Source organism: Pygocentrus nattereri, chromosome 14 (genome assembly GCF_015220715.1).
Source record: "Pygocentrus nattereri isolate fPygNat1 chromosome 14, fPygNat1.pri, whole genome shotgun sequence".
NCBI classification, from domain to species: domain Eukaryota; kingdom Metazoa; phylum Chordata; class Actinopteri; order Characiformes; family Serrasalmidae; genus Pygocentrus; species Pygocentrus nattereri.
In genome coordinates, this window is record NC_051224.1 from 15805737 (window position 1) to 15829430 (window position 23694).

The window sequence follows — 23694 nt, forward strand, 5'->3', positions numbered from 1 at the left end:
TGCTGTGTCTATATAATTCATTTCTCTCTCTGAACAGTAGATGCATGAGGGCAATTCAGTTATGTAATACCTTTCTCATCTCAGCCACCAGGCCTGACACTGAAGAGCCTGAATTACTAGAAACTGTTGAGACTTGCCGTCTACTTGAGTAAGTACAGCACAAGCAGCCCAAGTTTGAAACCCTCAAGGACTGATATTGGAATTGGCCAAGGCCTACCAGAATTATGTATTAAAAAAAAAATAAAAATCAATCCTTAATATTTTTACATTACTGGTTTCAATAAGAGCAACAACGATGATGGTTAAAACAAATCTTCCAAACTGTCACATTTGAAAAAGCCTGCTAGTTTGTGTGGGGTATTTGGGTGAGGTTGCCACTGTGGCTATTCAGTGCACAGCAGCGCTAGCTTGCATGTAGCAGCATTGGTATTTAGACTCATCAACCTTGCAATTCAGAGGATCTGGCAGCAAACATGTCAGGTTTGGAACATTTTTCTTAAACATAGGGTGTGATTTTCAAAATCCACATTCATTTTTTCTCATAGAGAAATGCCAACACCAATTCAGAGTTTAATTAAAACTATCAGCAGCATGTAAGGGCCAGTAAGACTGAGCTGACAAGCTGAAGGCAGCAGCTATATTAAAAATGTCAATAACATTATCTATAATGGCCGTGTTCTCCCCTCCCTCCCAGTTTTGACAATGAAGAATGAGTAATTTTAACAGAGCACATGGACCAGGGTGTAATATTTACAGACCATACAGTGAGTGCGTAACCAATCATTTATCCAACTAAAACATTATATTGTATGTATTAAGTCTGACCTATATAAAGACGCCCACTATTTTTTAATAAGTCAGAAACACTGGCTCCCTTGTTTAAAATGCTGGTCCTTTTTTCCTCCCAGTATGACAAGAACTGTAAAACTTTATGGAGCACTCACTTTCATCACCAAATGCATAAAAACAATTCAATCAAGTCTGACATTCTGAATAACATAAAAATGGGTGGTGACTGAACACTTAGGCAACTGAACATGTGAAACAGATTTTCCAACACCAACATGAAAAAGTCATACTCCACAACGTACAGTATCAGGAAGTTTATTTAATATATGTATATAATTCTGTTTCTTTGTTAATTGTTTAATTCATAATACCCATAAGCATGTACATACACTATAACCATCCATGGTTCTTATCTCTTGACATATCTACTCATATCTTTAAATCATCTTTTAAAATAAGTCCTTATAAGTTTAAGGGAAAAAAAATAGATTTCCGAAAAAGTGACATCACAGCCAATTAATTTTCACACCCAAAGAGAGAAATAAGAGAAAAAAATAAAAACATACTAATAAAAAAAAAGAATTTTAAATCCCTTTTCAGTTCTTTAAAAAAGAAAACAACAAAAAAACTCACCAATATAACAACAGCAATAATTATAAGAACAGCCATTAAAAGGACAAAATTACGAAATCTGCCTCATTTGTAGGCCTTTCAAATCATATACTGTTTTTCATGTGAGTGATATCTGCAAGTGTTTGTGTGTGATGTGTGCGTGTACGATTGTAGACAGTCCCCATGGTCCCGTTTGTAAATAAGCATTACATTAGCAACAATACAGCATAATAGAAAGATCATTTTCCTTGGTAAATGATTTCCCTCAGGTCAGTGAGCGGTGTGGTGTCACCCCCCCAAGGGCAAGCAGAGAAGAGCAGCTCGAGGCTGAAACAGACAGACATGCAGACACGGACACGGGCGCAATGCAGCCCTGCCATCTGTGCCTTCCTGTAACACAACGCACTAGCAAAGCAGAGGAGTGCAGGAGGTGAGGAGAAAGAGAAGAAAGCAGAGGAAAGGAAAAAAGACAACAGGACTGAAAATAAAGGACCAAAATGAAGGGAATGAATTTTGTTGTTTTTACATCTCCATTCCTTAACTCTTGGTTTCATAAGACAGGAAATTGCACAAAAAAAACAAAGACAAAAAAAAAAAAAAAAGTTTGGTCATGAGACACAAAGTGCAGGTGCACAGATTGAGCAACATCACAAAATCTTAATGAAATCTGAAGAAAGGTGCGCTTGTTTTATTTCATTCACTGAAAAATGCCTCAAATTTATATGATTCAAATGTGTTAGTCAGCTGCAACTGAACAAAATCAACATTACATCATTAGGGATGCAATGATATAAGAATAGTCAAAGCCGATATCCAATTTTTTAAATGTACGCATCTTCTGAATTTTAGCAAAGTAGCTGAGCATTTCCAAAACATTGGGTCCAAAAAACACTTCATCAAATATCGGTTTGAAATAATCAGTCAATTCCAAATATTTGTCCACTTTCTTTAAAGCAATTTAGCAATTAGCCATTATCTGATAGCATGATGATTCCGATATCATCATGCATCCCTACTCCATATAATGAATAAAAACAGCAATTGTGCTGATGGACCACTTTATTTATGTGCAACTGACTAAAGCATTTCAAGTGTGTAAATTCAAAGCACCATTCAGAAAGGCTTGGTCAATGGTGGAAATTAAGATAAGCCTGGCCTTTAAGCAAAACAAATACACCCTGTGCGACTTAAAATTCCTCCATTCCTCCCACCGAGAGCGAGCTTTCCTCATCCACAACTAGCCAAAAGCGTCTGTTTAAATGGGTAAGGACAGTGCATTTTTTGCTGCACAGTGTGTGTGTATATATATAATATATATATATATATATATATATATATGTGCGCGCTAATAACAGTTCCATAAACACAGGGCAAATAGCAGTAACAACTGTGAAATGGCACATGCAAAAGTCAGCCAATCACAGACTACAATAAACACAAGGTCAACCAATCACAGACGAGAGGCATGAGGTCAGCAAGCCCTGTGGAAAAGCCCTTTCGAAAAGTCTGACATCACAAAAGGAGAATGGGGAATGACCGTGTGCTATGGCTCTGAAAACGTTCGCTTGGCTATGTTACCTCAACCCACAGAGCGAGGAGAAAGAGGAAAAAGAAGGAATGATGCAGAAGAAGGGACAGATATGTTGCATGAAAGCATCAGAGGAGCAGTATTTGAAAGATTACACCTCACAATCTGCTGATGTTTTGTTACCAAAAAAACAGGAGGAGGGGAGACCATGGCAACAGTAGCCACAGACATAGTAACCAATGACAACCATTGTTAAGAGCAACACAACGGATAAAGAAAACCTCCTCGCGCAGGGATATGTAGGAAATTATATATGACACAAAGCATAAATGGAGTGGGTGAAAACTGATTGAGAAAGAGAAAGGAATAAACAAAAAGAGGGAGAGAGGAGGAAAGAATGAGGGCGCATCAAGAGGAATGTGAATATGACGTTTTGATGATACTGATGGCTTCATTTTCCAAAAGCACTGGCGAGAAAGCGTCTCAAAACCTTAATGGTGGAGATCTGATATTTTGTACAGTAAGTAAAGCAGGAGACTATTCTGTATCTCTTGCTCTTTCTTCCCTTCACCCGGCCTGGATCGTTCTCCATTTCCATAATAAACCCACCGGCTAAAAAGATACATATCATAGTCTGAGCAAGACCTCTTTACGAAAGCCAAAAACAAAAAGTAATCAAGCTCATCACAAGTAATGTATTTTGTCTTTAAAAAAAAAAAGAAAAAAAAAAAAAAAAGACAAAACCTAGAAACACACTCAAATATACTCCCAACATACAAAACACATTTTGTAACTGATCGTAATGTTCAAATTACAGTGTACAAACAGATCTCTGACATACAATACTCCAAGTGCAAAAAAACCCCAAAACAAACAAAAAATAAACAAAAAAAACCGCCCCATATATGTACACACACCCAGCTAGAGCCCATAATAACCATGTGCTCACTCTTCCTCTCCCTCTCTGCTCTCTCCATTCAAGGGCAATACAGTAGGAAGAGAAAACTAAAGTGATGGAGAGGTGGGGGAGAGTAGAAGGGTGAGAGACATAGACAGAGAGAGAGAGACAGAGAGAGAGACAGAGAGAGAGATGAGGCGAGCAGGGGTGAAGGAGAAGAGGCTGTGCGCAGCAAGGAGTGAGATAGTGAGTAACAGCCCCATTCGATGGCATTAACATAGCAAGTTACACGCCCAAACTAGCGCACAGCCGCCCAGCAAGAGAGATGGAGAAAGAAAAGAAACGCTCAAGTTTTCAATGTATATTTTTTTATCTTCTTTTTTGGATACCATATATGTACGTATATCTTTTGTAGCTTGTTTGGAGTTATCTTGTTCTTAGCCATCGCATGGCTTGGTCATTCTCTGTGAGAGCTAGAAAGAAACAAGGGATAAAAATATATGAGCATCAAGAAGAGTACACAAATAACCAGATGTAACAACTTCATGTGCCTGCACTTTTCAAAGCTGATAGCCTTAGCTGCTTTGGATTTTCTGGGCCCATAACCAGAATTGGCCAAGATAGAATTCAGCTTACTTACTTGATTTTGCAACACATATCAGCCAAAATCAAACCAAGTAATCAGTCAATTCATGGGTTTCAGCAAATCAGCAGTCAGCCTAGTTGTGCTTCAGCCAAGCAATCAGCAAATTTGGTGCTTTGATTTTGGCTGCTTTGCATTGCAAATTTATGGCACTAGAGTGAGGCAGCTACAAGTGCACTTGCGCTGTATTTGTACACCTATGCAAAAATGCTGTAGGATATTCATGAATCACTCCTACTGCTAAACAGCCAGCTGCTTCTTGCTTTTAATGTGGCACCTAATCTGATTCCATGTTATATAAAAAGGATTTTTAATTTAAAAACGACTACTTGCCCAATTAAGAAGCAAATAAAATGTTATTTCTACTACAATACTGGCTAAAATAAAGTTCTGGTACTAGTGTGTTTCATATATTCGCTTAGTCCACCCAGTGTGAGCTACAGGTATTTAAGAGAATTGGCTAGCAGAGAGTGGCCAAAAAAAAGGTGTCGGACAGTTTGCGATGCAATCAGGTTCTGAATTGGCTATAAAAACTTATAGGACTAAATAGGGTAGGATTCTCCAACAAAAATGTTATGAAGACTATACACCCGAGAGATCAGATAACGGGGGATCTAATTCTATCCTGAAATAGCACTTAGACTGTGCTGTGTGATGTGTAGATTTTACTGTGAAGTAGTAGAATACTTGAGTTGTTTTATCATGAAAGTTGATTAGCTCAAGCACAAGATCAAGCACTGTAAAATATGTGAGACGACTCATCTCTATTAGTGCACATAAGTGGGTTAGGGTTGGGCTTCAAATTATGTAGGGTCTCAAAGGCTATGCTCACATTTATGTGACACAGATCTGATGTTTTCAGAGCCACATGGACACACAAATCTGATCACTTCAAATCATGTCAGACACTTTCATATGTGGTCCAAGATCTGATACGTATCTCATTCATGGCCATGTGACCTTACAGAGAGTACTCAGATCTCAGACTGGACCGTTTTTTGTTTTTTTTTAACTGCACAAGCACCATCATTCAACTATGGCAGCAGCGTTGAACCAGAAGCTAGCACTAGTAAACACTGGAGAACCAATATACCTCAACCTATTTTGCCTTCTTTTCGCTCTAATAATAAACAGCTCTGAGCAGTTTAGAGCCAGCTTTCCTTGTGATGAAGTCTGTTCTGCTGGTCAGTTTGCTGTTCATGAGGCACATGGTTAATTTATGTGACATTATTGACTAGGATGTGCATATGTGGGTAGTTTGAAGATACAGGTTCACATTAATGACAGATTTGAGACATACACTTACACAAATGTAAACCATCATGATAGAAAGATCAGATCTGAGCAAAAAAATAGAATTGAGCAATATGTGAACATAGCCAAAGTTGCAGCGATGGATTGGGTTCTAACTTGTTTGTAATGACTGTCCTAACATCTTATATGCCTGTGAGTTTAATCTGTACTTGGAAGAATCAGCCCACTGAAAGAGTTATTCAGCGCACATAAACTGTAAAACTAGCAAAGAATTCTTACAGAGCTGTACTTACCAGTGATTTTCACAACTTCACTGAATCTCACATTGGCCAGTAGAGGTCTCAGTACTCTGGTTATTAGACTCTTTTCGGTCTGCAGGGACACATGTCCAGTGTGTGTGTTTGCGTACTCTACGTGGTGTGTGTGTATTGCCTACGTGGTGTGTGTGTGTGTTTACCTCTCTTCTCTCAGGAGCCTTGGTAGTTTGCCTGGAATCGAGCCGTCTCCTCAAAGATGAGCTCCTTCAGCTTCTCTTTAGGAAGGTCATCTAGCTCCATGTTAAAGGTGAAGGGCTCCTCAGCAACTGGCTACAAACACAGTTAAATGTATTACATTATTCAAAAATGCAAAGTGCCTGGTTTAACAAAGCTTATAGTGGAGAATGATGTAGAAAACAGAAAAGGTTCTAGTCACTGAACATCTGGGATGAAAGACAGCAGTGACAATTTGGTAATTTGATGTTTGGGGGTCCCTTATTTGCTATATTCTGTAGAAACCACTGTCAATGATAAAACTAGGCATTCTGGGTGCATCCTATGAGAGTAAAGTAGACGAGGAAGGGAAGGGGCTTATGCTATACACACAGCCATGCCCTAATTTAAATGATTTATAATATGACATAACCTAACCTCATGACATGTATTGCTACATGGGGGTGCACATGTACAAGGAGGGAAGGGAGACTAATCTATACCTCATCAGTGGGGTCATAGTACTGCTCCAGGTAAGGGTGGGCCAATGCTTCTTCCACAGTTATACGTTTGATGGGATTGAAGGTTAACATGCGGTCCAACAAATCCAGAGCTAAACAGGGTGAGGCAATAGAGTCAAGTTTGTTACATGAATTGCACACAAACGTTCAGAACACTTATTCTTGCATACACTTTATGACCAATGCATAAATGCATTCTCATAGTATGACACTTGCCAAAAGCATAAATACAAAATAAAATGGCTTTAAACATAGTGCAGTGCCAAAAAACATTTGCACAATGCATTCACATTTCCCCACACCATTTGTTCACAGCCACCCCCAGCTCACACTCCCACACTCTCCTACAGACACATGCAGACAAATATACACAAGCCAACCAGATAATACACAAAAAGACTCACACTCTCCTTCCACATCACATCCACAAGAAAATCACTCTCAGGAATGGAATTCATATACCTTTCTGGCTGTGACACTCTAAACACTTAAAAAGATACCACAATTTACTATGGTTTACTTTAATAACTTTAAAAGTACACTAAAGCTGTCAAACAATTAAAAAAATTCCTTTTGATTAATTAAACTTTTTTTATTTATGCATTTCATATTTATGAAAACACATCATCAGTATTTAAAAAATGAGTGGAGTTAATAATTTAACATAACGCATTACAAACATAACTTTGACACTACTACAGCAGAAGAGAATCATTACTGGAGATGCTTAGTCCTGGCAAAAGGAGGGGGGGGGGGCAACAGAACTGCTGAATGTCATCCACTCTGAAAATTCTATTTCTATATGTTGCATCACTCTACTCTTTCCAAAAATTTTTCACAAAATAGCTCAGGTAGGCAGTTTCCCAGAAAGAACTTTTGTCAGTAATTATTCAGAGTTTGTTATATATAAACATTTTTAAAGGCTCAAATCTTCTACTGTATATGCTTAAAGCAAAACTTTAGCTGAACTTGGCCTACAAATCAGTTTCTGGTCACATCACAACGCAGTCTGTGTACATACCTTTACTGTCCGCCTTGGGGAAAAGCTTGTTCCAGGGAATTTTGGGTTTTTGGGGCAGAGACTGCAAGTAGTTCCTGGCCTTCATGTTGATGATACAGTTTAGATCATCCTGAGAGGGGGAGCCCAGGATACCTAGCATAAAGCGTACACACACAAAGTTTTGAGTTCATTTCACTTTTTACCTTTGATTCATTTAAGATCCATTCATGTCTGATACTGTTTGGAAAGAAGAGGCACATAAACATAAGCAAACTTGTTTTTTATATCTTGTTTGCCACAAAACCCTTCACAAATATTGTACGGACAAATAACACGACATAATACCAGGAATTATATCTTGCCGTTTCACAGAACCAATAGGTCAAGCAGAAACTGAGCAACCTTCTCATCCCTTTTCATGCTTTTTAACCCTCAATGAAGCTGAAGTCGGCTTCACCAGCTTCTTGTTCCAATACTCCCATTCCACCTCAACTGAGACACCAGAACGGAACTGCTGCAGTTACGTTCTGGAATAGTACAATTTAAACAAGAAGCAGGCAAATAGAAAGTCAACTTTAGCCTGTTCAAATCTCTGAGGTCTCTCCACCGCTGAAATACTTCACCTATGTTAACATGGTTCTCGCCCTTGTCTGATGTAAGAACTTATGATGACCCTGATGTTGATTGGCTGGAATAGTGTTGCATCTTTCAGTCTGAACCATTTTCTTTGTTTCCCCATTTATAGAGTCAGGGCTGTGTATGAACACCGGATTTCTCTCTAGCGCCCCCACGGAACAGACAACTAGCAGATCATTAGGAGATGTTCGCTGACTTTGACAAAAAGCGTATTGCATTAACATTGTTACTGCACCTTTAAGGTTAGGGATACTAAAATAATCAAGAGGTTTTTTTTCAGACCACAAAATAACCCACTTAGGCCTTAACAAACTGACCCTCATTTTGTTAGAAGCAAAGACAGAACTGAGTTCAAGGACATTCTTGCATGTTACAGACTGACCCAGAGAGCTGAAAGATCGAAGAGCAAATACATAATAGCAAGTATCTCATATCTAGCATCTTATTGTAATAAGGCTGCACTGGACTAGACCTAAGTGCCATAGTGACAATAATGTTAAACATGATCTGTGGTTAGAGAATGCTTCTTTCATCCTTAACCACTACATTACCATATTATTTACATCCATGCAGATATTTTGGAAAAGTGTACAGCAGTGTTCTTGTAATGAAGCAGTATGAAGCATAACAGGAACCAAAATCAACTAATTTTTCCATTACAAAAATTCTAAATTAAAAAGATGTGATTAAAAAAATAATGAATTATCCTTTGACAAGTTTAAAAACAGTCCACTGAGTTGACATTCGATTGATCAAGCTTCAATCGAAAACTTTCTATATCCACAACTGCATTTCTGAAACCACAGGCAAACTTGCTGAGCATGCACTCACAAAACACACATTAAATAAATGTAACTACTAACAACATCTCCTTGAAGCAAAAAACCCAATGGTTTATTTTTGAAAGCAGCGTCACGCATTACACAGCTGAGTGTTTGTGTGTCACTTGAATGTGGGCAGTGGTGATTAAAGATAATGTGTGGTTGCAGTGGCTCACCTAGTATGTGGTTGAGTTGGTCCAAATAGTGCTTTCCTGGGAAAATGGGCCTGTTGGACAACATCTCAGCCAGGATGCAACCCACTGACCAAATATCAATGGACTTTGTGTAGCCCTGTCAGAGAGAAGGATAAAGGCAAAGATCATGAACAGACACAAACATTTAGATTCAGTGCCCACTAGTGTTGGGATAGTCAAAAAAACAAAAACAAACAAACAAAAAAAGAATCTGCTACAAATAACTAATTATTTTTCTCAAACTGTGGTGGGGAAAAGAAAATCTCACTACTGATTACTTCACTTTAAAGTTACTCTTTACAACCCACTCAGATCTCTCCCTGCTGGAAAGTACAAAAGGAATTCAAGTCTGTGTTACAGCGCAATGCAGATGTCCATATACACACAAACAAATACTTAAATCAAGGCACAGTAATCTCTATTCACACCATGGATCCCAAATTGACAGGCACCTTGAATAATTTTGTATGACACCCTTACATAAAAAGAAATAAATAAAACAATCGATTACTAAAAAAATTTAATAGAAACTGACACATGCTTAAATTTTTGTTTATTAATCAGCATGCTACAACTTCTGTTTATCAAGGTAAATGCAAGTTGGTCAGCACTAGAAGGCAGCTGACAGCCTTTCAAATGAAAAAAGTATTGAAAAAGGTTTGCAAAGTTTTGTTTGAAGCTGATGCAGGCTGTACAATCAATTTTAACTCCAAGATTCAGGTGGAACACCTACTGTAAAATGTTTCTATTTGGTCTCAGGCAAAGCAAAATCAATTTCTGAATTTCAAAAATATTGTAGTAGTCGAAATACGCAGTTGTATATTATAACCCCTACCTTGGAATTGAGCATGATCTCAGGTGCACGATACCAGCGAGTGGCCACATACTCTGTGAGGAATCCAGTGTGGTCATGCTCTGGGTCAGCTATCCGTGCCAATCCAAAGTCACAGATCTAAGAAGAAGCAGAGGGGAAAAAAAATGAGTTTATACATATCAAACCTTTCCTTTGTGACCATTGAATGGTGAAGCATAAGAGAATATTTAATGTCTGACTTTGTCTATCCATTTTTGTCTTTTTTGTGCATAATCATAATTCAGTGTTAGCTGCCATTAACACGGTGTTAAAATACAAAGATCGTATTACTTGCATGGAAAGTAAGGATTTTTTTTTCTTTGCCCGTAAAGTCACAGGCAATGCCAATTTAGAGCACAGTAAAAAAAATGAGTGAGCAGCAGAATAATGTTAGATACCATCTCTTATTTGATCTTGCATTTTTTTAATAAGATGTCCAATGATAAAAGGCCACTCTGTCTGGGAGACTCAAAATGGTAGTTTCTGCTTTGTTCCTGCTTTGTATGCATATATTGGGTTTAGGCTTAACCCTAGCCTTTCCACTGCTCTAGTCATCACTTCTGCCTTGAGCCTTTCCTTAACTACAATCAGTGCTTGAAAATGTTAACCAGAAAACCTCGAAAATGGCTGGCACTCACCTTGAGGTCACAAGTGGTGTTGATGAGCAGGTTGGAGGGCTTCAGGTCTCTGTGGAGGACATTGGCAGAGTGGATATACTTCAGCCCACGCAGGATCTGGTACAAGAAGTAGCAGATGTGGTCGTTGCTGAGCTGCTGGGTCTTCAGCAGCTTGTACAAGTCCGTCTCCATCAGGTCCTGGACGATGTAGCTGCAGGGAGTCAAGGAACTAACCAACTCACAGCAGCTAACAGGCTGGCTGGGGATAATGCCAGCAACGGTCAGTGACAACATTTCTAATCAGTTTTTTTTTGTGTTAGTTACGACAAACCTTAAATGTATACAATTTTACTCTTACTTCAAATGAGATTGATCAGCCAAGATTTGTTTGTGTACCAATATCCGCTATAAGGATAACATAGTGGATGTTTACTCCCTGCCAATTAGCACTATACAAGCTGCATGCCAAAATCAATCAAGTCTGTTTTAGGTAGCATTTTAGAATGCAGTTTGAGAGAAGTGTGCCATGATTTAGGCATGCAGTTTGCACATGCTATAAGCTTGCATTACTTCTTAGCTATGTAAACTTCATAGCGCCAGCACAAAACTAAAGCACTAAAAGATATCTTGGCTGACTGACTACATTTTTGGAGGGGCAAATTTGATACTTTGCCAAACTACTGATTTAAATGACTGTTAAATGCCTTGCAAAGAGTTAAGAGTGGCTCAGTTATTTGACGAAATTCTACAATCTTAGCATTAAAAAGGGCTTTAGAAGATGTTTGCTTAAGCCTTGCTTAAGTCCATCAACCCCACCCCTGCTCTGCTCCTGATGTTCAGAACTAGAACCATTACTCTCCATTGCAGTGCAGCCTTATTCTCCAGGCGTGGCCGGCTGCTTGTATAAGGATACACGTCCCGCATATAGTCAATGTGGCGTGCTCTCAGGATGTCATTGATACCGATGATGTTCTCATGTCGGAACCGCAGTAGGATCTTAATCTCCCTCAGGGTGCGCTGGCAGTAGGTCTGGTGCTCGAACGGGCTGATCTTCTTAATGGCCACTCGGATCTTATTCACATTGTCGAATGCGGAGCTGAGGGCATTGGTGAGAGTGCAGGAAAGAGATGATGAGACTTGAGGCTTCTTTCAGGTTAGAAACCATGCAACTACTTATTATGGGTGGATGATACCACCAAACTATATCACAAAACAAGACATTTTCATGATAGACAACATGTCTCACAGTATTTAGTTTTACAGAGGTTTGATAAATTGGAAAAGTAGTGCCAAATAAAAGAATAACATTCTTAGAAAAGCATAATGTGACAAAACTTATCATGATTAAAAAAAAAAAAAAAACAAACAAAAAAAAAAACAACACTTTGTCTACCCCTGCTTAGGTGAATCAGAAATGAAAGACAAGAAAGTACAAAAAAAGTTTCTGCTATTGTTACAATATCAAGCTTGGTACAATAGGAAAACTCTTTTTGGTGCCATACAGAACCATTTTCAAAAAGGTTCTATATAGAACCGCATACAATGCATTGTCTATCAATCTGAAGAGCTATTTCTCCAACTTTTTTATTAATTGCATTAGAGTAAACATGAAGTAACATCTGAATGCATTTTCCTTCCGGATCATGACACGTTTCTACATGAAATATAATACCAGTGCCTTTCTCTTGATGGGAGGTGGGGGTGCAAGAAATGGTAGATGAAACATGAAACTACTGGTTTATAATATCTTCCTCACTCGCTGATGCATGGTGATGCAATCAAAATGCATAATACGTTTAAGAGGTGAGCAACTCACTAGACAACATAACACAAAAACTTAACCAGGTACATGAACAAACAAGATAAGAAGGTCCAATAAAGTCAACCTGAAATCAAAATTCTCTCAGTCCTAACATGAAAATGTATAACAGCTTACATAACATTTCAAAGGTATGATCATTTGGTTTAGATTGCAATAAAAAAAGCAGATACATGCCCAGCAAACTACTAGATGTTATTTCAGAAAAGAAGACTACAGTTAGCAATGCAGCTTCAACTCGAAATCCTAGACTGTCAAACAGCAGAACAGGTCAGAGTCTTTTTTACCGACAACTGGCTCAAATCATCAACCTAACTCAGAACAAAGTTACTCCACTAGGTTTCAATAGTGTATTCATATTATTTTCAGTCAGCTGCAGGATAGACACCAAATTTCCAGAATAAAGTTACGAATGCATTATCCTGTATCTAACCCATGCTAACCGACTGTCCACACTAATGCAGTTCGAAATCACAACAGCTTTAAAACGTTTCATTCTTGTAACAGTCAGTCCTTTGGGAGTTTTAGACCAAAAACAGCATCTCTGCCATCTCACTTCCCCCTTAAAATACAAAATTAGCAGCATCATAACCACGCCTTTCCTACAGGCTGCACATAATGAAATGTCAAATTGCTAAACGCTAATGGATTAGCATGCAGGTTTAGTTCACTGGGCTACAGTTACAAACCCGCTACAAACACGCTCTTGTTAGAGCTTCAACAAGCAAAACTCGTTCAAAATAATTCACTAGTCGCAACAACCACTGACACGTCTTCAGAAACCATTCACAGTGTGGTTTAGGTTACAGTGGACCGTAGAGCACCGCTGCTGGCTATATAAACGTCAGGTTAGCCTGCTAGCTAACAGGATGAGCAACAAAAACGAATGCTAGCTGGATTAGCTTTCTTGCTGGCGGTTGCAAACCCCCCCCTTGCGCTTTATTTTCATACCAAATTTCCAAAATGGCAAGAATCATCGCTTTACAGCTTATAGTTTTGCAGGAGGTTGTGTTTACTTGTTTTAACAGGTCCCACCTCCTGCCATCACAGCTAAGCTAACGCGCTAGCTACTTGGCGAATTACTACTAAACGCTAAAAATGAACGCTAAAGGGGTTAAATGGCGGAATAAAAACACAAATATCTCAACAAACTGTTTTCTCCCTTACCAAACCATTCCGTATGCCCCCTCCCCAATGTACTGAAGGTCGGTGTAGCGCGGGCCCACGTCGAAATTCTGCCCTTTTACGGACTCCAGGCCGGGTTTCGATCCCGCGGCTCCAGTCGCTCCTCCGGGCGGCACCGCTCCTCCGGCCCCGGCGGCGCTCCCATTCGAGCCTGCGGCTCCGGCTGCCGCTGCGGTGCTGCCTGAGTCCGCCATCGCTCCGTCCGCAAATCCGCTGCTGTAGATCAATACGTTTCGGGGGAGGGGGCCTTGTACCGCTCTTCAGGTTAATAACAGCGTTCGTGTATGTATCTGTTTAGTTCGGGGACGCTTGCTGTTTTCCTCGGACGGTGCACTTGCCCCAGAGCCGAAGAGGAGTCGATAAACCGAGGCCCCCTCCTCTTCGATAAAGACTATACGAGAGAGAGTGAGAGAGTGAGAGAGAGTGCGTGTGCGTGTGCGTGTGGACGCAGATCCCTCCCGTAGAAGGACGCTGGGAGTGTGCAGATCTGCACCGCCCACGATTATGATCATTATTATTAGACTACTCTGCTCTAAATCAGATATGGACTCGAATGGTTTAAGTGCATCAGGCCCGAACGAAACTTTTCTCTCACCCCAAATGGTGATAAACAGGGGGGCTCAGCGATGTTCCCGTCAGAGCGAATCATTCTGATTTGATAAGGCCGACAGATAAGAGCATGAGCAAGTTGTTGACGTTAATCTTAAAGTAATAAACACGAGCCGTGAAATGGTGAAACGCAGGCCTGTTCGTCACTGTGAGTTTTAACGGGGTGGCTGATTGTGTCCATTGTCGCTTATCTTGTGGCTGATTGTGGCTGATTGTGTGACTCCATTATCGCTTCTGGAATTGTTTATGATTACGTGGCATTTATCAACACCACTATAAAGTTTTAAATATTCTCTTATAAACTAATATATATTTGTGTGTTGTTGTACAACAGAGGCTGTTCAATAGAAGAGTATAGGAGCCCTCACCTACTTCACATGAGGCTGAGGTGATCCAGTTAGAACTTAGTTTGGACTTTTCCCAGCTACGGTCATGAGTGGGCTCTCAAGAGGAGTAATGTGTTGAATAACAACACATTTACTTGTGTTACCCGTTTTAATACCCCCCCCCCCTCCATTTAACCTTTAATTATGAAATTTGATTTAAATTAATTTAATTTAAATGTAATCAATTATTTTAATATAATGACTTTAATCATTAAATTCATCATTAAATCACGTTTTAATCATGGTTTTCATTTCTATGCCCCTTTATTTTTTTGAATGACTATATTTTCTCATTTGTAAAGCACTCTGAATGACAGCAGTGTATGAAAGGTGCTATATAAATAAACCCGCCTTGCTTTTTTTGTGTCATGTTGTTTTCTGATTTAACACATTCAAATTGTGTTTTCTGTAACTGGAAACTGAAATATTTCAATACATGCAGTGATAAAAATAACATAAAATGTGTCTCCAACTTAACACACTGTTTCTACTCAGAGACAGAATGTGTTGTTTTGTAACCCTTTGAATGGTCAGCCCTCGTCCATGGGCCTAAAGTTTTATTAGACACTTCCATAACCTAATATTAGCTCAATCGGTTTGCATTAAAGTACCTGTAGTTCATGAATTACATGCCTTAGTGTGTAATAAGCCTGGAAATGTATGGGGTTAACACATCTATTTTAAGAGTGTGCTTTATTTGTGTGATCTTATCGCATCATTATTTAACTTACAGCCAATCCCAGTGGTGGAAAATGTACAGAAAAATTATACTTAAAGCAGCACTATCTATTTTTTTTAAACTGAAAAAAGTGGTGTTAGTGAATCTTGAAGAAAAACTCATAAAAACATAGTGAGCATGTGCTGCTGTGAGTCACTCGTAAAGCCTGAAATAATCATGTAAAGGTTTTTCAAACCACATTACACATCATCATGTATTAATGTCACACACACAGACTCAAAAAGAAGATCCGGCTCAATGTTTAAGTTTCAAATGCAAAATCAACATTACACTGATGAAGATATGATGTCAATAGCAGATCATTCACTTCCATCCTCAGATCCTTCACCAAGTTTTGACTGAGGTCTCTTTGAAAACTCTTTCAACTCGTTTGTGATCATGAGATTCGTCCTCTCGTGTGTGGAAGCATATCAGTATCAAAATGAAAATACATATGATATATTTAAAATGCCAATGCTTTGGTATGTTTTAGTTTAAATATCCCTCTCATATGTGCAATGATGAGCTCAAAAGGAAAATCCAAATTGAATACTTTGATTTTAATTTGCCATTTGACATATTGCTATTGACAAAGCAGGGATGGATCACGGTCTCAAATGTAGTGAGAAAGTAAAGTAAAGTAAAAGTAACAGTGAAGGCTAACTAATGAAACACTATACTACACTACGAGACACTATAACTTCATACTGAGACATATTCTTGAAACGCTGAAGTCCAGTAATTATGTTAAAACAGAGTTTCTCAACCACTGGGCCCCCTTCAGTGGTCCATAGTGGGCCAGTGATGGTTCTTTGTCATAGAAATTAGTGAAACAGTGGACTTAATTATAAGAAAGAAATATAAAATATTCTCAAATGGTAAACAATATTAATACAAGTAATGCAGCAGTGGTGCATAATGCAACTTCATATGTTTTTTGCCCTTTGTCTCTAGAAACAAAATACAACCGAAGTTTCAAACGTCCACTTGTGAGTGAAAAATGTGGACATTTGTTCCTGATTTCAGCCTAATTTGTTGTTTTGCCTTATTTGTTTATATTTAAAGCTCAGTCATATATATTGCATGCTGTCCCACACGACAATCTCTCTCTCTCTCTCTCTCTCTCTCTCTCTCTCTCTCTCTCTCTATATATATATATATATATATATATATATATATATATATATATATATATATATATATCCTGCTATATCCTATCTTTTACTGTGCGGGCTAATATTCCGATGTAACGGAAAATTCTTATTTTCTACTACTATTCTGTTGTTGTCCACTTATCATTTTTATTACTTTTGTATTTTTTCTATTACTAATAAAATCGCCTATATCACTGCCTGCCCATCTCTCCTAGCTGTCTATGTAGGCAGTAGGGAGCAAGTCAGCTCAGTCTCTGTTTAAAGTAACCTAGCGAGCGAGTGAACGAGTCAGCCAATCAGGACGCGGCACAGCTTCGTTTGATTTAGCGTCGTTTTGGTTACGTCAGTGAAACAGGCAGAGCCGCTGCTGTTTACTTCCTAGTCACTGCAGAGCGTTTAGGCAGTTTGTGATGAAAAGAGTTTTCACAAACTGGGCTGGGTCGGTGCATATAGCGCTCGCCATTGTAGGGCTTCCGTACGGCGTGTGTACAGGTGGATACTGGTATGTAAAATGAATGAAGCGTGAAATTCATTCTGCTTCTCTTGGTGAGCCTTAGGCTTTTCTTAGGGTGGGTATATCTGTAGATACGTCTGTATTTATCCACCTGAAAGACATTTTGATAGACTAAATCTCCTTATCAGAAAATGGCACAAACATTAAAAGGCTAATTAGGATATACTGATAGCTAGAATCACCTTATCAACGGGTATGCAGTAGTACTGAGCCGAGTCTACCGCATTAGCGTTGTAAACACATTAAACTTTGCAAACGTTACGTTTCTACGCTACGCTAATGTTATGCGCATGCTCAGTAGGACCGCTCGATGGGTAGGACACATTTTCGAAAGACCTCTGTGTCGGTCCATAAATTCTTTATTGGCAGAAATCAGAGGTAAAGATCTAAAACATGTTTTGGCTGAAGTTGAGGGACTGAACTAGGGAGCTAGTTTTTTTCACGAAGTGCATTATTATTATTATTATTATTATTATTATTATTATTATTATTATTATTATTATTATTAATCCTTCCTTCATTCCTTCAGCATTAGACTTGCTCTTATTTTGGCTTTTTGAATTTCTGACCAGCAAAGCCATCAACAGCAGAGTCCCGAGTGTGTGTACTTCTGCCTTCGTGTCATCATCTGCCATGCACATCAAGGCCCGCTGCTCAGTGTACCCCGGCTCAGACACCCACCGCTTCCCTGTTCCAGATGATAAGGTTAGCTGGGCAGCAGACTGGCCTGAGTACAGCCCTGTGAACTACACAGCACCATCTGTGCTGAAAAAACCTGTCTGGGCTGATCCAGAGATTGGGTGAGTGAGTAGTGCACACTTTTTGCTTTAGCTATAATACATATGTCCTGGCGGTATATACCCAATAGACACTTATCCTTATGGTAAGGTTTATTCTAAGGGTGTAATGATTTAAAAACATGTCACGATGCTGCTTTTTTCCCATGATATTGAAAGGTTGAGTATGGGCCGATACCAATACAATCCAATATTTTTCTTTTTAAAAACTACTGTGCTTTAAAATGAGCTATTTCTCTTTGCAGTACTTTACTTAAATTGAGTGTCTAGGCTTAAATGTAGGCTGTCATGCTTTAACTACTCGACATGAAGAAATATGCCACCTCTTCAAAACCGTATTGAAAAAAAAAAGTTTGAAAAACTCCATTGTCAATAAGCCCTAAGTATCTTCTCAGGGTCTTTTGAAATGCGAAACAATTGAAGCAGTAACTGGGTTGTAGTTAATGCTCAGCATCAGACTGAACAGTAGATTTTGCTTATATTTTAAATGTGCTTTTGAATCTGGTTGATTTTATATTATTTTTTTTGGGGGGGGGGGGTTGAAATAAAATCTAACTCGCTGCAGTCTGTATTTATAATTAGGCCTGTAGAATCAAGACTTCAACAATAAAATTGAATCTTGACCAAGGAATCATTTTAAAACTGCAAATATATGTGCTGTTAAAGCCCTAATTGTTTGTTACTGATGGATCACTTTCTCTGTCAGTTCATTTTCCCCACAGTTTAACTCGCTCGATGGGTCTGTGGATAGGAGGAGCCATGAGGGAGAGTACACTGTACAAGATGATAGACCACTGTAAGCCAAGCTATTAGTCATTAGTCTGTGTTTTAACACATGAGCTCACATTTCCACACACCAATCTCAGACTCTTTTTCAATCTTTTTCAGCAACCCTAGAGGAAGAACTGGTTTGAATGGTAGGGGCCTTCTGGGCAGGTGGGGTCCTAACCACGCTGCTGACCCCATAGTAACCAGGTACTGTGACCCCTGGGGGTGGGGGGGGGGGGGTCACTTCAAGGAGCACTCCAGCAAAAAAAGCAGAGTTTATTATTTGACCAGGCAGAATTCATTATATCCCTTAGCCTCACTGAGGCAATTCGGTCTTTTCTTAGCACTAAATGTACACTGCAAAAGGGATGGAGGGTTTTTAGCCAGAGAAAAGAAGACTATCTGAACTAAGGTGTCTAGAAAGCTAGTTATCTTGCTAATGGTAACATTCAGCTTGTTCTCCTTATCTGAGAAGTCATTTCTGTTGTCAACCATTCTCTACTAATTACATGGCTGCAAAAAGATAGCTTGCCCCCAAAAAGCCTTCCAAAGTAGTTGTCATTAAAAAAAATGACAATATACATTATATACATTATCACATTAAAACAGAAAACCTTGCTCTAGACACTACTAAGGCACTGCTGTGGATGCAAAAAGCATGTTTACGAGGGATGGTAAGTTTATTTTGGCCAGAGTGACCCTTTAACAAGTTTATTTAAAACTAATGTTTTGCTGTGATCAAATGAATTTCACTTTCCTTAACACAAGTCTAGGTGAGTCTAGAAGCAAGAATTACCATTGTAATCTTGTAATTACATCTCTGTAATTACGGTTGTGTTATAGTAACTGTCTCCAAGTGATACTCCTGAGGGCCAGACATTTGCACGAGCAAGTGTTGTGTTTTTCTTTTTGGACTTCTTCTTTTTTTTTTTTCTGTTGTCTCGTCGGGCAGAAAACAGTACTAAAGTTTGGCCAAGGGCTCAAGATGAAGATGACCTGTTCTGTTTTATGTGGTTAGGCCACAAATCTCATTTGGAATAGTCAGGTTGATCTACATCCTCTTCTACTAACTTCTCTCTTCTGTGGTCTCTGCCAGGTGGAAGAGGGACTCTGCAGGGCAGCGTGTTTCTCATGCCATGTCTAAACTTCCCGTGCTGCAGTTTGTGTCCATCAAGAGGAAAGACTGTGGAGAGTGGGCCATCCCAGGGGTCAGTATATATTGTTCAGACATGAACATGATAAAGTACATTAATTTCTGGAAGTTACATTTAGTGTCATGTCTTGAATTGCAATTTACATGCAGTCGTATGCAAAAGTTTCAACACCCCGAGCAAATAAAATTTTTTGTTGACAAGTTAACACATCCTCTACCGGGAAACAGCATGTTTTATTTTCTAATTTTGTTGCACAATGACTGTTTATTTGCTCATTTTTATGTATCAGACAAAAACAAAACAAAATAAATGTGCCATAACTTTTGTACAGGCTGTATTTTATGGGTTTTTTCTCCACAATATGATAAATCCAGCAAATAAACAGTAATTGTGCATTCAGTTTTTCAAAAGTAAGTTCTGTGTTAAACTGGGGACCTGCCAGGCCAAAGTGCTGCAGAGTTTAGCATTTAACGTTCTGAATTCAGTTCATGAAGGCCTTACTAATTAGCTGATGAGCTGAATCAGGTGTGTTTAATGAGGCAGTGTGGAGTCTACAAAGGATGGGTATGTATTTGCACATTTAAACCATCAATGAAACATGTAATTTGACCAGAAACACCCAAACCGTTGTTCATATTCCTTGCATTGTCGCTAATCTATATTATATGTTTAGGGTATGGTGGACCCAGGAGAGTTAGTGTCTCTAACTTTGCAGCGAGAATTCTCAGAGGAGGCAATGAACTCTCTCCAGGCCTCCCAACAAGAGCGGGAAAAGATCCATGAGCGGATCACTCAGCTTTTCAGTGCTCCAGGTTTCCAGGTATCTTTTTTTTTTTTTTTTTTTTTTAAGAAAAAGAGCAAGAAACCGAAAATGACATGGTTATAAGTGCCGTGTTAAAAGACTGTGGTATCTACCCTTCAGGTATATAAAGGTTATGTTGATGATCCAAGAAACACAGACAATTCCTGGATGGAAACAGTTGCTGTCAACTTCCATGATGAAAAAGGTAATAGTTAAATTGATGAAAGTGTGTGCCATCAAATATGGAATAAATGTAGCTCCTTTGCCACATCTAAGTGAGTGTATAAAAGTTTTTAATTGCGCTTTAAAAATTTCAAATGAATGTTTTCAGTGATATAAATGCAATCTGGTCATGGATAAGTGTCTAAAATGATTGTATTATGATGATGCTAGTTCTGTGCAACATTACAGGTTTCAAATAAATAATAGGATACAAGAAAGCTGGAAATAAGAAGAGAACTGTTAGATGTGTCCACAATGATTAACAGAGCCATAGAGGATTCTAAAGTGACAGAGAAAACTAGCAGCACTGCTAGGGCAGAGCTATTTTTCTTTGAGATGTGTAAAAAAAAAAAAGTTGTTGTTCATTCGTTTTTGCATTAGAATTAGCTCAGAAAACTAATAATAAAAACCAAGGATGAAAATGTGGTATTATTGCAATAATATATGTGAGGTTCTGAGATATTGGCACTGCAGTACACCAGTGCCTAGTGTATTATTGCATAAATAACTTAATAGTGATTATCTCCAAATATGCGGCAATACTTTGTAATATTTACAACTATATTGTATAAGTTGGTTTTATATAATAAATAGATACTGTTATATGAACTGTAGAGTATTTCCCAAAACTGTAAAACGAGTAAAATGTGCTTCTCTGCATTTACTAGGTGACAGTGTAAGTGAGCTGCCACTAGAAGCAGGCGATGATGCAGGCCAAGTGAGTTGGTTCGACGTTGACTCCTCTCAGCCCCTGTATGCTAGCCACTCACGTTTTCTGCAGACAGTTGCCAAAGAAAGAAAAGCCCACTGGTAACCAAGAGCAATGACAAGTGCCTTCAACGACACAAACAAAAACACTTTACCTCTTTGAATTGAAATATCAATATGAAAATGGTGTAGTTAAACAGAGCAGGGATCTGAATCCAAATGTATAGCCTGATGACCCATCATGTAGTCTTCTGTTCTTTAAACACTTTCTGTACACTACAGCCTGGAACGGCAGTTCTCCCTAAAGTATTTCAGAACGTGAAGACTTCTGCTTGACTGACAACTGATAGACAGGGATAGGACATTTTTTCATGATAGGACATTAAAAGATGACACTGATTAGATCCAGACAATCACTGAAGCTCGAAATCAATGAAAAAGATTAGGAGCAGTTTCTCAGTCATGTAGAATCAGTAAAACAGCAGGATGAAATTCAGGAGGCCTTGTCTGGCTATCACATTTACACTTGCTGTGGAAAACACTGCCACAGCATTAAAGGGGAATTTCACCATTTTTTCAAAAGTTCTGCATAATTAAACCATTGAGACATGAAGAGGCATTCAGAGTGTTTTAATGTGAAATCATTCAGATTTCTTTACAGTGGTGGTGATGGGAACCAGGGGTCATGATGTCTACAACACAAGCATAGTCAATATTTACCAAAATGACCAGTAAACCAACACATCTCCCAAGTTGATATCTCTAGGTTTAATTCGGGAAGGGAACCTCTCTACAATTTAGCCCAAAAGTGTGCATCAAAACTATCATGAGAATAGCTCAGGTATCAGGCACTGCATTAATAACCATTAATGTGATAACATTATATAACCATAGCTTTCAGAGGCATCAAATGCTTCGGATGTCTGGTTCCTATCATCACCACTGTGACCAGTTCTGACTCTGAATTCTAGCAAGTTTTTCTAGAATGGAGAATTACACATCAGCCCATACTGAATGACTTTGTTTACATCTTAACAATTGCATTATGCAGAAATTTAGAAAAAAAGCAGTAGAAAACAATACTTTTTATAGCTAATGCATGTATTATACCTAATTACCTGCATCATTCACTATTTATTGTAGATTTGTGGAGCTAATTTGAAGAACTAAGGTGAAGGTAAAGAACTATAGATGAAGGTAAAGATTTGAACTATTATCACTTAGAGGGTTTTTATATATATATATATATATATATATAAAAAATGTATAAATTATAAGGTTCTCTTTCTTGCTGTCTGTCTACAAAAGCTGACTACTACAAAGCTGACTGATAAAACTGTACCCACTGTAATGAATATAGTAAATGTTGCTCTGACAGTCTTTCCTGTTCTGTGGACTTCTGTTTTTCATTTGAGTTGCCATAAATGCCATAAAACTCAGGTCCTTTTAAGAAATGTTGTAAATTAAAGATGTAAGACCAGTTCTGTAGAAAAGGAATGTCTATTTTTGCACTAAGCTGCAAACTAAACTATAACTGTTAATGTTTTACCTTTTAAAGTCCCATTTAGTTTTATCATAAAGGCTTAATCTGGGCCCACATAACTGAAGCAAAGTGTTGCAGTATGTTCATAAGGCTTCAATTGAGTCATTCTGCGTTTTTGTTGGCAAATGGGGTACAAATGTTGAGCTATAATTTCAGTGTAAAACATAGTTTGTTATATTGAATAACATCACTGACTGAACAGAAAAAGAAAATGAGCTTTTCTAAAATATTTTCCCACATTGGTGAGTTTTTTTTTTTTTTTTGCGGCATATAAAACTCTTTAAAACACCTCAGTGTCACTGCTGGACTGAGAATTGTCCAACCGAAAAATATCCAGCGGACAGTGACACTGATGAACATGACCAACGCAAACTGTGCAGCAACACATGAGCTATCGTCATGTACAAGGTGGACCAACAATGTAGGTGTGTCTAATAGAGTGGACACCGTCTTTAAAAACCTCAAGGGCAACACACATT

The 23694-nt window shown here is 38.5% G+C and overlaps 2 protein-coding genes across 6 annotated transcripts; one reads left to right on the forward strand and one right to left on the reverse strand.

Annotated features, from left to right (window-relative positions):
• Positions 1-1088: 1088 nt before the first annotated feature.
• On the reverse strand, positions 1089-14282 carry mapk3 (mitogen-activated protein kinase 3). Its single transcript, XM_017682402.2, has 9 exons — positions 13823-14282; positions 11750-11932; positions 10858-11047; positions 10202-10318; positions 9349-9463; positions 7737-7868; positions 6698-6807; positions 6182-6311; positions 1089-4300 (listed from the first exon to the last, which is right to left on the reverse strand). The coding sequence occupies exons 1-8, from the start codon at positions 14032-14034 to the stop codon at positions 6192-6194; spliced, it is 1179 nt and encodes a 392-aa protein (XP_017537891.1). The 5' UTR covers positions 14035-14282; the 3' UTR covers positions 1089-4300; positions 6182-6191.
• Positions 14283-14554: 272 nt separating this feature from the next.
• nudt9 (nudix (nucleoside diphosphate linked moiety X)-type motif 9) lies at positions 14555-23055 on the forward strand. 5 transcript variants are annotated; one of them, XM_017682418.2, is made up of 8 exons: positions 14555-14597; positions 17799-18021; positions 18725-18814; positions 18907-18993; positions 19883-19994; positions 20614-20760; positions 20863-20947; positions 21633-23055. In XM_017682418.2, the coding sequence occupies exons 1-8, from the start codon at positions 14570-14572 to the stop codon at positions 21776-21778; spliced, it is 918 nt and encodes a 305-aa protein (XP_017537907.1). In that variant the 5' UTR covers positions 14555-14569; the 3' UTR covers positions 21779-23055. The 5 variants fall into 5 exon arrangements, with proteins under 5 accessions (XP_017537907.1, XP_017537908.1, XP_017537904.1 ...); XM_017682419.2 differs by having other exon boundaries at positions 14579-14597; positions 17794-18021; XM_017682415.2 differs by lacking the exon at positions 14555-14597 and adding an exon at positions 17055-17209 and having other exon boundaries at positions 17794-18021.
• Positions 23056-23694: the final 639 nt, after the last annotated feature.